General features: G+C 39.6%; 1 protein-coding gene across 7 annotated transcripts in view; it reads right to left on the reverse strand.

The window, feature by feature from the left end:
- The window catches only part of LOC117812236 (connector enhancer of kinase suppressor of ras 2-like), a 46002-nt gene extending 36763 nt beyond the window's left edge, over nt 1–9239 (reverse strand). For 4 of the 7 annotated variants that reach the window (XM_034682889.1, XM_034682888.1, XM_034682887.1 and 1 more), the window contains exons 1-2: nt 8741–9226; nt 2015–2178 (exon numbers count right to left, since the gene is read on the reverse strand). In XM_034682889.1, the coding sequence (XP_034538780.1) occupies nt 2015–2178; nt 8741–8804 (228 nt within the window). In that variant the 5' untranslated portion in view covers nt 8805–9226. Of the gene's footprint in view, nt 1–2014; nt 2179–8740 lie in introns of all 7 variants that reach the window. The other 3 variants (XM_034682884.1, XM_034682883.1, XM_034682885.1) reach the window with 3 other exon arrangements.
- Nucleotides 9240–15632: the final 6393 nt, after the last annotated feature.

The raw sequence follows: 15632 nt of genomic DNA on the forward strand, positions 1-15632 counted from the left end.
ATGTGCATGTTCAATATGTGCTAATTGGATAACTCTACTAACGAGAAACAGCAGGATGAAGACAGATGACTTTTTCAGGAGCACTTTACTGTCAGTCACTCTTGATTGGCATCACAACATCACAACAATCACATGTCACAGAACTAACCAATCAGAGGCACGGATGACCAAGTTCAAGGTAAATGTAATGAAAACCGCTGAAGTACATTCAACATACTTTGGGCACAATCCCAAGATGCCGAAGATTTTTTTTTTTTTTCAATTTTAATTGTAACTTAATTTCAAGTTTTGGCAACTTAATATTTTAATTAAAACTCAAAAAGAATCATGTATTAACTCAACTGTATGAAGAGATTTCACTGATAGCACAGAAACATGACACAGCAATGAATGATTGCAAAATCTATTTAAGAAACATATTTCCCACCATGGTAATGCCAAATAATTAATACTCTATAGTTTTGTTCATGCATTGCAAAATTGAGGTTTGGAAAGGTGTGTTTATTCATAGTCAAGAGGAACAATTTGCAAAAATTGAGATACTTGATAAAAGCTCTCTTCTGGGAGGAAAAAAAGTTCTATTCTTTGACTAAATCGTGTGTTTTTCATCAGGTCGTAACTTTATGTTTGGAGTTTTATCAGGATTTATTGTGCTTTCACAAAGGGACAAAAAGGAGTCTCTGAATTAAGAGTTACATCACAATGGGTTCTCTCACATAGCCCTGACCCAGCTGACCTGAATCACATTGTGCCACTGTTTTGAGGAGGCAGATTTGTGATCAGCAGCATTAATATCGGCCTTTGACTACTTCCAGCAGCACATTACCCCAATCAGCAGAGCAGCAGCAGCGCCGTGCTGACACACACAAACTGAAATATGTGTCTGTGAGTCTAAGAGCAGAAATGAGTTGCAGAGGAGGCTGTAATCCATGTCAGCACTAATGACAGCTGGAAGGATCGCCCGTAGAGGGAATCTCAGCCAGATTATTAGCTCTGATAGATTTGCTATGATGTTTGAAAATTGAGTGAAATTAAATCAGTGTCCCTGTTGTGAAGTTTCTGACCCTTTGATAACTAACTTTTTAAACTATTGACAATGTAACCTGGTTACAGACTTCATTAATGATAAGTAGACGGCACGTTACACTCACATGTTCTGGAGCTGTCCCTCTCTAAATGTGTTCTGGTCTGAGGTATTTGGAATTATTGCAACTGGGGTAAGACTGGTCCCTAATACTTATACTGTTTTGTTTGGTGTGTCTCCTCCTCTATCTGTTCTTTCTCCAGCCAAGAAGGATATGTTAGCCTTTACAACTTTGTTGGCCAGAAGGCTGATATTGTTGAATTGGAAGTCCTCCGTTCCACATACCCATTCAAGCTGGATTAAGTATGTACTTTATTTTCTTAAACTTGAAAAGATTAGGCTGACCCTGAGTGGAAAGGCTCATATCTTTAAAAAAATTCTGGGACCCTTTCTTATCTCATATTGATAGCTCAGCTTGCTGTGTGTCTTTAGACTGAGCATCACCACGGTGTGTCTTACTATGTTTAGATTATTGCTTTCATCTGTTTATCTTTATTATACTTGCTTTTTGTCTTATGTTCTCCGTTTATGGAGTTCTATTTAGTTAATCTGTCGGGGACGGGGGTTATTTGTTGTTTTGTATTTACGTATGTCATCAGTGTGTTTCTTTGTTCCAAAAAAAAGGAAAACGTACCAACCTCTAATTTTGGATGTGATTGTCTTTCTACGTGAAAATCAATAAACAAAGTTAAAAAAATAAAAATAAAAAATGATAAGTAGATGCAAATAAGCATCTGAAACGTCAGTTATAAACTATTAAATAAACTATTTTCTAGCTTGATGAAACTTTCTAGTGTGTTTCTGAATTATTTGATAAGATGTGGAGGAACAAAATGTGTGACTGATACTTTATTCAACAGCAGTGGTCTGGGACATTTTGAAGTGACTGTGCAGTGTAGTGAGAAGACAGAGGGGGAAGTTTGGACTCACCAGAGCACACAGTAAATCCACAGCTTCCAGTATGAGCTCCTGGTGGCCAATCCTGGACACTCCCAAATCCTCCAGCTCCTGGTGGGTGATCCGCAGCAGCTGGTCCCCCCCTACTTTCTCCCTCTCGAAGGTCTTTATGTACTGCTGCAGACAGTCATCCAGCCCTGAGGAAACCACACAGGATGACAGGAAAACGTTCAGTACAGCAACACAACTAGGTGAAAGTCTTGTTCGCTGGCAGCATCAGGCTTCCTGGTTTCTTGTGAATTTGCATAATGTGTTCAAATGGGTCTGAATTTTCTCCGCCAGAATCTGTGCTGTAAATCTCTGAGGTGTGAGCACAGGTTGTATTTTGTTATGTCCCAAAGTGTGAAACAGTCCGTGTCAGAGAAGAAAACTGACAGGTTCCCCCCCCTCAACAGTCCTGAGGTGCTCTTGAACTAAAAGGGATGTTGTGTGTCTGTGCTCGGCTTGTTTTACATCTCTCACTGCAGCAGCAGGTGTGAAGTCGCTCAGTGAAGCAGTTGATGGAGAGCAGCAGAGTAAAACAAACTGATTCTGCACCTCCGATCTGAGTCAGTGGTTTGCACAACGTAGCCTGAATTCTGAAAACAAAACTAGAAATCTTGTACGTTTTAAAAATTATTTTAAATAATCTTGTGAGTGCTTGAACAGATCTAACTATCAGATCGTTTCAGCATGCCACACAGAAGCATTTGCTGCTTTTTTGTGTTTAATTTAGTCGCTTCAAGCATTTACTGCAGCAGGCATTTCCCTGTATATTCAGATGATTAAAAAAAATAATCTGCTGATTAGACGATAAAGATAAACACATGCATCAATAAATTGCACAAAATCAGGATCTCCTTAATAAAAGCTTCATAGACTTAAAGCAGCAGCATGAACTTCAACTAGACTTCTCTAACACAAAAGTCTTCAGATGTGTTGTGAAAAGGATCTATTCGTGTGAATGTTTCTTTAAAATCCCTTGAACGCTCATTTGATCACAAATAACACTGCAAAAACTAAAAACAAATGTGTCTGTCTAATTTCTGGTCAAAGTACAATCATACTTGATTGATTACTTAGCTTTCTAACTAATCACCCAGGCTATGTTTATTGCTTTACGCTGATTGGACAAAACTCCTTGACAACGGTTATTAATTCTATATAGCAAAGGCAGCACAAGGGACGACTTGATCACACACTTCACATGTCATATCAGTCCACTGGAAGGAGTACACTGTGTCTGATTTTATCTCTACTTGTTGATAACAAAAACAACACCATAACTTTAGAAACAGCGGAGGAAAGAAGACAAGAAAGGGGGAAAGAGCGCAGAAATTACCAAGAGCTGTTAAAACACACAAGGAGCTTTAGAGCGAAAGAGACAGCATGAGCTTTGGTGGTGTTACAGGTTGAGTGAAAAAAAAAACATCAGTCTTTAAAAGTTACAAGAAAGGAGACCTCATACAGGTGCTGTTTTTTATCTTCAAAGTGCTAATGTTTGGACTTTTACTGTGAATGAATGTTGAGTTTAATGTTAATTCAATTGGTAGGTTGTCTGATAGGTACACAACCACCTGTCCAAATGGAGGGACTTTTTTTTGGTTGTATAAACTTGTTTGTTTATTTAGTTAGTAGCTGGGTAATAAGCAGGATAATGTTTAGTTAGCCGGTGGTTATGCAAAATGTCTCACCCTGTTGGGATTCTATTTTGCATCACCACCAGCTAACTATACATTATCTCTTACATCAGAAACATTCACCTGACAAGTCCAGGTTGAAGTCTTATCTCATGATAGTAGAAGCAAAAGTAAGCAGCTGTTTTCAAAGCGGCCTGCTACATACTACCTACTAATGTAGTATGCAGTAGGTATTGCCTATTGCATACTGCGTTTGAATTTAGTATATAGTATGACTGTTCTGTTCAATCTGTGTTGCAATACGCTGAGCCAGACGTCACTGGATTTCTGGTTTCGGAATGAGGAAGTAAACAATGGCCAAGCTAATATCGAAACTGCTTCTTTAGTATCACATATGATTTAAAAGGTTAGGAAGTGGTTTATATGTAATTTAATAATTTTCACAGCACCTGAAAAGTTGCACCTGAGTTCCCCCTCAAAAAAAAAGAAGAGGAAAGAAAACGCGGAACGAACGCTGTGCATTGTGGGAAACAGTACGCGAGGCAGACTGGTCCGATGCATACTGTGAAATTTTCCCGAATCAGTAGACATCCGGGGAGTTTTGACATACTGCAGGTTTTGCTCTTGTTCACATACTAATTACAACATACTGAACTTTGGCCAAATCAGTACTGCTAGTTTAGTAGGCAGTTTCATAAACAGCCAGAGTGAACTGCTTTTCATGAGTAAACATCAAGCGGCAAACTCCGGTCTCAAACGATGAAGCCAATGCGGAAGTGATATAAACTGCAATACATCGAGAATCCGCTTGAGGCTGGCTGCAGAAACACCGGAAACTACATAGATATGAATGGGAAAAAGACGATCTTTGCAGCATTAATAAACATGTTTACAGCCTGGTTCAAAAAACGGCTTGGCCCTATGAAGCTAATCTCTCTAATGGCACACACTGTACGGGGGGTGAATTTTTTTCTAACGTGACGGTTCAGAAGATATTAGGATTACGAGTTTTGCCCAAATAAGGACATGACTGACGTGACTCCCGGTCGGGAACACACAGCCATTGGCTAAGAGGCTCACACTACGTCACACTCTGCCTGGTTGAGTTCCGCATTTCCAATATGGCTGCCGCCGTCGATTTGCTTCAAAACAGCTCTCAGGAACAGATGGGTGACGTCACGGATACTACGTCCATATTTTTTACAGTCTATGGTAAACATGCAAGAAAAGCATATTTTTTCTAATTTTCTTGAAAATTAGGTCATATAAGTACGAAAAGTTTATATAAGTATGAGACCTCATTTCAAGAAAATTATAAACAAAATTGAGCTTGCTCCATTGGTATTGAAGGTCTTAAAATTCCCAGAGTAAGATTAATTTCTGGACTTGTCAGGTCAATGTAGCTTAAAATAAGAATTTAAATATTTTAACAAGAAATAAGACACAGCACTTGCTAAGATTACAGTTCTTGCTGTGTTTGATTTTCTGTAGATTAACTGGTAAAGGAAAAAAAGGAAATTGTTTCACCTCCTGCTCATTTATACACACATATACTATAAGTGAATGTTGTTTGTCAGTGTCCTGCATGCTAACCGGTTATCCTTTTACCATTAGAGACAGAGAGAGTAGCCTTTGTGAGGCTTTTTCTATACACTCGGTCTGTTTCCATCTTCGCATCGGGAGAGGGGACACACACACACACAAACACACACACACAGACACACAGACAGACAGACAGACACACACACACACACACACACACACACACACACACACACACACACACACACACACACACACACACACACACACACACGACAACTCTTTGCTCATCTCTCCTATTCATCGCTGTGGACCAATCATGTACATGTGCCTCAGTGCTGTGTCTGAACCTGATCAGGCATTCAGTGCGGGTTCAGCTGGCAGCTAAACGATGGTGAAGCAACATAGGGGAGTTTAGTTGTTTTGCATAAAACTTAAAGGCTTAACTAATCAGCCTCTTTACTTAGTTAATTGAGACTCATTATGTCAATGAAGTATTCCCTGTGTTGCTATAGAAACCATGAAGCGAGGATTTTGGCAGGGACTGTCTCTGACCACAGGAGCAAATGAAGAAATAAGTGAAGAGAGGACATGATGCGTTCCACAAAGTGACTGTTGTAGTGTCTGCTGATGTGACGGATTCAAGAACTCCCACAGGATTTCGCATTTAGCATCATAGAACTGTTTTTAAAAGGAGCTGCGTGAGTTCAGATTAAAGAATTGAAAATGATGGCTTAAAACTCACATCAAAGAATGAGACAGCCATTAAGACCAACATGCTTTGTATGACTGTTAAATGTTGGTGGTTTTCCTCTTTGAAAACAAAATGCTCTATCTGATTTCATAGCATCATGTCATAGAAAGCCCCTTTAGTTGGTGTCTATTTCCCTGATTGCACAAAGTAATCTCCACTGCATCAATTTTCTTGTCCATTTCATGCTCGGGTCAGATTATCATGCAGGCTGAAGAGAAATTAAAAGCGCAGCACTGACACATCCTGATCTCCCTGCTAGATAATCCACTGGTAATGTGAGGTGAGAGAGACGTTTAAGACTGTTAGCATTGTAAGAATGGATGTATGCTAATCTGATTTGTCATTGATCACTGTCAGTGTGGGAGCGTGTGACAAGGAGAGTGAGTGTGCAAGAAGAGCACAAGGATAAAACTGGAAAAAAAAAACACAAGAATTATGATAATGCACACGGTCAGAAGGAGAAAAGAGATTATACTAAGCCTGGGCATTTGGTTTGTGCTTCAAAACACACATCCAATTTATAAAACAATACCCAAAATGCACTGATCATGTGTTTGCATGAACTAATTTTACGTCAAAGCTGGAATTCTTTCTCCTTTGTGACGACAATCTCCTCTTTAAAGCGGCTTTGTCACAGCTGGGAATGGGGCGTCTTGCTCAAACAAAACACAAATGGGGAAGGGGGGGGCTGGAGAGTGGGAGATTGGGATTGTGGGAAGGTCACAGGGTGCCCCTATTTGGCCTCCAGTGACATCACGGAGGGGTAACACTAATAATGGAACCTGTGAATGCTACAGACAAAAACACTGCCAGTCCTTGGGAGCAGAGAGTGGATGTAAAACAAGAATGAAGCCCCCCCCTCCTCCTCATCCTTTTCTTCCTCCCTCCTTCCTCTTCTTCAGTGCCACTCTGTCCCTCACTTTAAATTACCATTGCCGGGCTCTGGGCACAAAATCGTCTCTGCTCCACTTGTCAGATGTGGGACGCTGAAGAGCCCTCTCTCTCATATCCAATCTCCACTCCTCAATGCCTGCGTTTCTCACTCGCGCTCTCAGCTTATTTACACATCGTCTCAGATCTCTTGTGAACTGCTGTGGTCGTTCTGTCTTCACCCTTCATCACATTCTGTCAACCCCAAGTCTCTTTTGGTGTTTATAAACCCTCTACAAAGCGGTGCACTTTCTTTTTATATTCGAAAACACCCAGCTTATCTAAGAATCAGGTGAAATATGTGGTACACGACTGAGACTAAGAGAGGTCTGATCTTTTCCATCGTAATATGTCTAAGCCAGCAGAAAAGGGCCTTCAGGCTCAGAGTTATGAGTGAGGATGTGTGTGTTTGTGTGTGTGTTGTGTGTTGAGGCAGTAAAGATGCATGTTTCATCCGGAGCGTCTCTGAAGGGCTTTGGCCCGACACGTGAGCATGTGGCTCTGCAAAACAACACACAAAACAATCACAGAACTACAAACAAACAAACAAACAGCGGACTTGGATAGCATCCTCCAACGGAGCTGAACACATTCTCTTACAGTTTGTACATATTTGATAGCAGCAGACTGCCGGTGGTAATTACTTTGCACTGCAAACAGACAAAATAATGAGTTATCTTTGCCCTGAAAGTCTCCTGATAGGCTCGTGTGGGATATTCATAGGTCTTAGGAGACTGACTGAGCAGACAGTTCTCCTCCGAGGAACCTCTCACCCAACACAGCTACCAAATCTGATGAATGATTAATTAATTTTTACAACTTAATTTAATTCCTACAAACAAAGTCTACATAGTCTGCAGGAATTTAAAAAATGTTTTACTAGATGTTGCCATTTTTAAAAAAGGAGAAAAAATAAGACTTTCATAATACTAATAATCTTTATTTATAGAGCACTTTTCAAAAACTATGATACAAAGTGCTTTACAATGCCTCAAATGACGTGCAAAATAAGGAGCATTTTAAAAGGCCATACAGTAAGTGCAAATGTCATAACCATTAAAGGAACATGAAATCATAAAAACTAATTAAAAAGAAAATAAAAGCAGGACCCTGTGCAAGACACCTTGATCAAATAAAACCAGGAAATGCTCTCCAATAAAGTCATAGACAAAATGTTTGCAAGTATTTGGGGATGAGCATCACCTTGTTTGTCCAGTTCTGTGTGAGGTTTTGAAACTGCGTATATAAAGCCAGAGTTTCATGATGTTCTTCTAACTCAGCTGTGACTTTTTAATGACTTAGGGCATATGTGGATGGACATATGGCACAGATGGCTGCACAAGCACTGATATTATAGGCTTGGTAGCTTTTATTTCCCACATAGCACCACAATAAATTCTCTTCAACTTGATACTGCTTCTTAAACACATATTCTGACCCCAGATCCACAGAGAGGGTTTGTTTTCTGTGGGTAATTGCTGAATCTCCGCTGTTCCCCAGCCTCCTGCGAGGCAGCCCCGCGTTAACAATAACCGCAGGACACAATGGAGGGCTTTTAACCCGTTTGGTGATATTTGAGGACGTGAAGACGTAGAGAACATGTTGATCTGAAATGACAAGTCGGCTGTGCATCGTAAAAGACCGACAGACATCGATCTATTGATTTGATGTTGTAATTAAAAGCCCTTTAAGCCACGCGCCGATGAGGCAGAACCCCGAGGCTCAGCAGGTGTTTTTGTTCCCTTTTGGCATCTCGAGTGAATCCGGGTTCAGATGCATTTTCCACTCCCAGTAAATTCATTGCAAAAATCTTTCATGCATTTTTACTGTAGTCGTGCTTGAATCCTCCCTTACCTTTCATCCAGTCCACCACTTGACTGGAGCTCCACTTGCTCACGGGCTCCATAACCAGTGCCATGGTAGAAGTTTGTCTTGTTCACGCTTCACAAAAGAAAAAAAAACACTCCCAGCAAACGTCACTCCCTCCTCTTAAATTTGGAGAAAGAAGAAAGAAGGAAAGAAAAATAGAAAATAGATAAAATTCAGAAATCTAATCTCTCTTGATTCTTCTCTGCTGGGTGTTTACAAACAAACCGAGGTAGGTCCAAAATGTCGCTTTGAGGAGCAGACCAGCAGACTTAAGCACATTCCTGTGCTGTTTGCTCGCTTGAAAGAGCTCTTTTACTTGTCATTCATGTCAGGCTCAGTGGCGCTGATGCTGGTGGGTCGCTACTGCCCGACCCCCCTTTCCAAAATACATCCCAGAGAGCATCCAGAGCAGAGAGAACAACGCACGGACTGTCACTTCATACTGCTGTCTGGGAAGGTTGGGTTCGCTCTGAGCATCCTCCCTCATACACAGACATGGTGTCACAGCCCTCACCGTGCGAAGTGTGTGTATGTATGGGGGGTGGTTAGTGCCACAAAGAGGTAGTAGTAGCAGTTTTAGAAATAGCTCTTTTAGGGAGAATTGATCAGCTATGGTGGTGTCTTTTTTAAACTACATTTCTCAATTGTCATCTGATATGGAGGGGGGAAATGTCACAAAGCAACCCCGTGCCCTGTAGAGTAAAGTGTTCATATGCATGCCGTAAGGTTACCCAGCCACTCTTATTTAAGCTTCATTCATTAAATATCAACACTATACACCATACTGTGTTTAATGCAAATTTCCACTTTTATGCCGATGACACTGTAATATATTGCTCTTGTGACGACTTGTGCACACACCCCAGACCAGGCTTTGACACAGTTACAAATTGCTTTTAATACAATTCAACAGAATTTTTATGACTTAAAACCAAGCGGCAACCTCCGGTCTCAAACGATGAAGCCAATGTGGAAGTGTTATAAACTGCAATACATCAAGGATCCGCTTGAGGCTGGCTGCAGAAACACCGGAAACCACATAGACATGAATGGGAAAAAGACGATCTTTGCAGCAGAAATAAACATGTTTACAGCCTGGTTCAAAAAACGGCTTAGCTCTATGTAGCTAATCTCTCTAATGTCACACACTGTACAGGGGTGAATTTTTTTCTAATGTGACGGTTCAGAAGATATTAAGATTACGAGTTTTGCCCAAATAAGGACATGACTGACGTGATTCCCGGTCGGGAACACATAGCTGTTGGCTAGGAGGCTCACACTACGTCACACTCTGCCTGGTTGAGTTCTGCATTTCCAATATGGCTGCCGCCGTCGATTTGCTTCAAAACAGCTCTCAGGAACAGATGGGTGACGTCACGGATACTACGTCCATATTTTATACAGTCTATGCTTAAAACTTGTTTTAAATGCTGACAAGACAAAAACCATGCTGTACTCCACTTAAAAATCAAAGCCTGCAAACCTGCCATCAATATGCACCTGTGAGGAGATGTGTATTGAACTTGTATCGCACGATAGATACCTTGGCATTTTAATTGATGATTCTTTGACTTTTACCCCTTACATCCAGCAGCTCGCTAAAAGGTTGAAATTAAAGCTGGGTTTTTATTTTAGAATCCGATCCTGCCTTTCTTTTGAAGCCAAGAAAAAACTTGTTGCTGCTACTTTTCTGTCTGCACTGGACTACGGTGATGTTTTATATACACACGCCTCTGCTCAAAGCTTGCTCACGCTGGATACCGTGTACCATGGAGCTTTGGGGTTTATTACCAATTTTAAAACTATGACTCATCACTGCTTGCTGTACTCGAGAGTAGGTTGGTCTTCCCTGTCATCACGCAGGCAAAAACATTGGCATCTTTTAATCTATAAGTGCATCTTAGGTCTACTTCCCTCTTACCTCCTCACCTACATTGCACAAAAGAGCTCAGGATCTCATAATCTTCGATCTCAGGATCTCTTATCACTATGTGTACCTAGGGTCAGGACGGAACTTGGAAAAAAGGCCTTCAGGTTTGCTGCTCACTCGACCTGGAATGCCTTACAAAAGGATCTGAAACTTTGTGGTCGGATAACTTTGAATGCTTTTAAGCGATCCTTAAACGACTTGGAGGCTGAAGCATCTGTCTGCAGATGTTTTCTTTAAATGTCACTCATGCTGTTTTTCTGGAGGTATTTGTTGAGTAGCTGTTGTATGCATCTGCTATTTGTGTATTGTCTATTTGTAACCCTGTAACTGTGCTGCTGCCTATCTTGGCCAGGACTCTCTTGGAAAAGAGATTTTTAATCTCAATGAGCATTTCATGGTTAAATAAATATTATGAATAAATAAGTAAGCATCAAGCTGGCTGAGAGGCCTGTTTTAAAGTTAGTATAGCATAGATAGCATGTTACCACTGTATTTGAAACCCCCTTTGACAAAACACAAATATTCCTGTATGTAGGAAGATTACAAAGCCCATATCTTAAAGCAAATTAAATACACACTGATTTTTTTCTTTACATAAACCATTTTATTCATTGTGTAACATGTTAAAGTAGATTTTGTTTGTCACCTGTCCTCCACTGCAATGCTTGAGTTCCACATCCCAAACCAGGAATTGCCAAACAGAGCTGCAGTCTGCCATTGGCTTATGAGGAGGTTTGCCAAGTGGAAGGCACCATTTATGAATGAGATGGAGGGATGTTTGGACAGATGAAACAAGAAATTCTCATTTAAGTGCATACATTTTCTGGGACTTACTAAATGTCATTAATTCTTTTGCTTGTCACAGCCCCCGTGGTGAGAGCTTTTTAGACTCTGATCCAGACTACAGTCCTGAGCAAAGCACCTCATTGATTCAGAGGGGACAGGCCTGAGGTTGAGCGAGAGGGGCAGTAAATAGAGGCAGGGGAAGCAGAGGCAGGGGACGGGGAGTGCACACCGGGGAAATGTACGCACAGGAGGCGGGCAGAACGGCAGGACAGGATTTGATTGGTTTCATAAATTGGATCCCAAAGGCAGGGATTTGTTGATGTTTTCCCAGGTTTAGTCCAGCTGCAGATAGCGGCTTTTTTTCCACTCTTTTTTAAGAACACATTATGTATTGATTGCCATCAGGACATAAAGATCATTTTAACCAGTCAAACAAAAAGTGTATCTAAATCTGACTATCAACCCCAGCTTTAAGCCTGGTGAATTTAAACAAAAGCCTGAAATCTGCCACATAAGTAGCAACACCCCTGCCTGTAGGTGCACCTGGCTCTTAAAGGGAAAGAGCGCAGACACACAGCACACTAGCTTTTTGAGGAACTGCAGTTTTTAGCATATTTGCTTTGGCTCCGGAAGTACCGGAAGTCACATACACATGAATGGGAAAAAGACGATCTTTGCAGCAGAAATAAACATATTTACAGCCTTGTACAAAAGATGAGTGTAGTCTGAATAGCTAATTTCTCGATGTCCTCTCACTGTGAGGGGGGTGAATTTTTTTCTAACGTGAAAATTTTGAAGATATTGAGATTGCTAGTCTTTCAATGAGAGGCACAGCTGCCTGTGGGAACACTGCAGCTGTTGGCTAGGAGGCTCAAAGCCCGCCTCTTTACGTCACACTGGCTCGACAGAAGCAATATGGCTGCCGCTGCCGATCGGCTTCAAAACAGCGTTCAGAAATAGATAGGTGACGTCACGGATACTACGTCCATATTTTATACAGTCTATGCTTACCACCCACAGTCAACTATAGTCCGTTTATTCTAAGTACTGCATTTTGCAACTATGTAACAACCACTGGTCTTTGTTACTGCAGACTTATTCACATATTACCCTGCCTGAAAATGATTCATTTACTTAACCTCTAATCTTCCTGGCACGTATCACCCCTCATACATGCCAGTTTTTTCTCCTGCCGTCTTTGTCGCTGCTCACGCCTCCATCACACAAAGCTCAGTGTAGCGGTCACTAACGAGACAAGGATGCTTACAGCGCCTCGTTTTTACAACGAAACTCATTGCTGCAGCCTATTGGTAAGCAGCTTCAGGGTGCCAGCCCATCTGCATGGACAACCATAGATAACATTTAAACTATATGTGATGGCTCCAGGTTAAATAGCTCAAACAAAGTAATTTGTCATGTTTGTTATCCCTTAGGGACCAAATTATGTTTGTGTTCTTTAAATTCATTCAGAACCTTACTGAGTCTTTCTTGAAAAGTCTTCCTTTCATTCAGTTCCAAAAATGATTTTTACCCATCATAAATAAATGATTAGAATATGTAGAGGATCATAAGGAAAGCATCCCCTCATTTCTTTCACATGAAATCAATAAGTATCATTAACTAACCATTAATTAAACTATCTAAAGACAAAGTGCACAGCAGGATGTAACAAAAGAAAAGTAAAAAAAAATTATAATACATGCCCTTAGTTATTAATTGACATTTTTCAAAATGTTGCAAATAATAACAAGCAGGTGGTTTTGATCAATACAGCTGAAACCCTAACAGTGCCTGCTCTGACATTCAGCAGGATCAATAATCATAAATCAATACAGGCACCAGCAATTCTTTAGTGTTAAACTCGATGATGTGGCTGGATTTCACCCATAAATGTTAATGAACTCAACATACAATTATGACATATGATCAAATAAACCAGCAGTAATGATTTCTTAGCCTTTATGAATTAAGTGTTGCAATGAGAAGCAGAGACAAGGATTGTACCGGCCTTGCACATAAACAAAGATAACAAACAGTGTCAGCCTTGTGTAAAAGCAGTCTCTATAAATCACGATGTCTTACCAAGGAATTCTGTACAGATGCAGTAAATAACCTGAAAGAAAAAACAGAACAAAATCATGCTCATAATAATATCATCTCTCATTGGTAATGCTGAAAGGACTTTCACTAAAGCTTTTACTAGTATCCACCAATGACATCCACCTCATCAAGGAAACATTTAAAGAACTACTCCATCCATTTTTCTTATGAATCTTTATTAACAGATACTATACAGATAAATTGTAAACCTCAGAGCCCTTTGTGGTGCCTTCGAGAGTTTGAATTATGTAATTTGAGTTAGTGTCACTTGAGGATGAGGAGTACAAATAACAAAAGAATACAAAGAATTTGGTGTGTGGTATTTAAAAGATGAGAGACGCTCTTTAGTCCTTTTTGATCCAGGCTGAGTACTTACTTACATACAGCTGTCTTTTATATAAATATTTTGATTCCTATTCTAAGTACAGCTCTGTAACTTTTACTTGTATATTATAAAATTGTCTTATTATAATTTAACTCTATGTTTTTGTTGTTTAAATCCCATCTTCTCTTCGATTTTTATTGGTTTGTTTTAATGATCTGTAAACGTCCTCTTTTAATGTGTCTTTATGCCCTTTGTCATGTTGTTGTAATGTCTTAATTGAAGCACATTACCCTGTTGTTAAAATGTGCAATATGAATAGCCTTGCCATGTCTTACATTCAGTATCTCCATTACAAACTGTAAGCCTTCCAGGTGCATGATGGAGAGTGTAGGCGGCAGGTTTTTGGTATGAGGGCAAAACACACAGAATCAAAAAGACTAAATCTCTGGCTCTGCTTGCATACATTTGAAACATTTTTAAACTGTTGATTGTAAGTCCAAAAAATGTCTTTGAGTGCAATGCTAACCTTGAAGAGAAGTATATTTTAGAATAAGTTGTTGTATTTCTTATAGAGTCTTCTGTGCAAACACTGCCCTCACACATGATGTTCTCCCGATTATTGAACTAGCTTTAATTTTGCAATCATCAAATTGTAAAGATTGGTTATGTTTATTGTTTTCATAATTAGAAATGTGTCATTAAGATATGCCAAACAATAGCTAGATTAAACACATACCAGTCTAATGTCAATATTGTTCATCTCTTAACAAGAGTTTGTGGAAAAAATTTGTATAGACATCACACACTCTAACGACATATTTTTTATGTGCACCTTTTGAATGTTCACAGATGCTATTCTGGTTTACGTACAATTGATTTCACATCTTACAGACACATATTAGCATGAATTAAGGAACTTTGTGAAACCAGCTTTGAAAAGAAACAATGAACACAAAGTCATTCTAAAAATGTCACTGTCTGATGTCTTGTGGCTTTTCACAATAAACATTTTGATGGCTCATAGTATGTAAACATCTGGTGTGTGTAGCCAAGTGGGATAGGTGGTGTGCACTCTATTGAGATCCTTAATCTAACATTGTAAGAGTAAGCAGCAAGGTAGAATTCAGAAATCCCAATTGAGGTTTTCCCTACTGTTTAATGTTAAACACTTTTCCAGTAAAAAGGCATTTCTGTAAAAGCAAACTTGTTGATGATGGCCCCAAGAGGAATTATTTATTAGGAAAAATAAATATGAGTACATTCAGGCCGACACATGCTCTTGTTAGTACAGATGGTTAAGACATATTACACAAAGTCAAATTAGCACAGCACTATTTAACTTTCAGGGTTTCTGGAGGCAGAAAGTATATTAACACATGCTCTGTTCTGATGCAAGTGAGAGATGGATTACTCTTGGTAAGTTAGAGTTATACTTAAAACTATTTCACCACTTTAACAAGAAAAGATTTGACCTATATTCTTCTACATAAACTTGTAGGAATAAAGTTCAAACCATCAGCTCAGAAGTTATCATTTACGGTCATATAAACGCTGAACAATATTTAAATACTGCTTATTTTAACTCTTTACATTTAGATCATAAACTTTTGAAAATAAAACACAATATATTTGTCTTTATCTACTCGATTTGGTATTTTTACGTTAAATATAGAGTTTCAATGGATTAAAGACAAACCACCAACAGTAACACAGTGGTACAGAGAAATATACAAGGT

Source organism: Notolabrus celidotus, chromosome 5 (genome assembly GCF_009762535.1).
Source record: "Notolabrus celidotus isolate fNotCel1 chromosome 5, fNotCel1.pri, whole genome shotgun sequence".
NCBI classification, from domain to species: domain Eukaryota; kingdom Metazoa; phylum Chordata; class Actinopteri; order Labriformes; family Labridae; genus Notolabrus; species Notolabrus celidotus.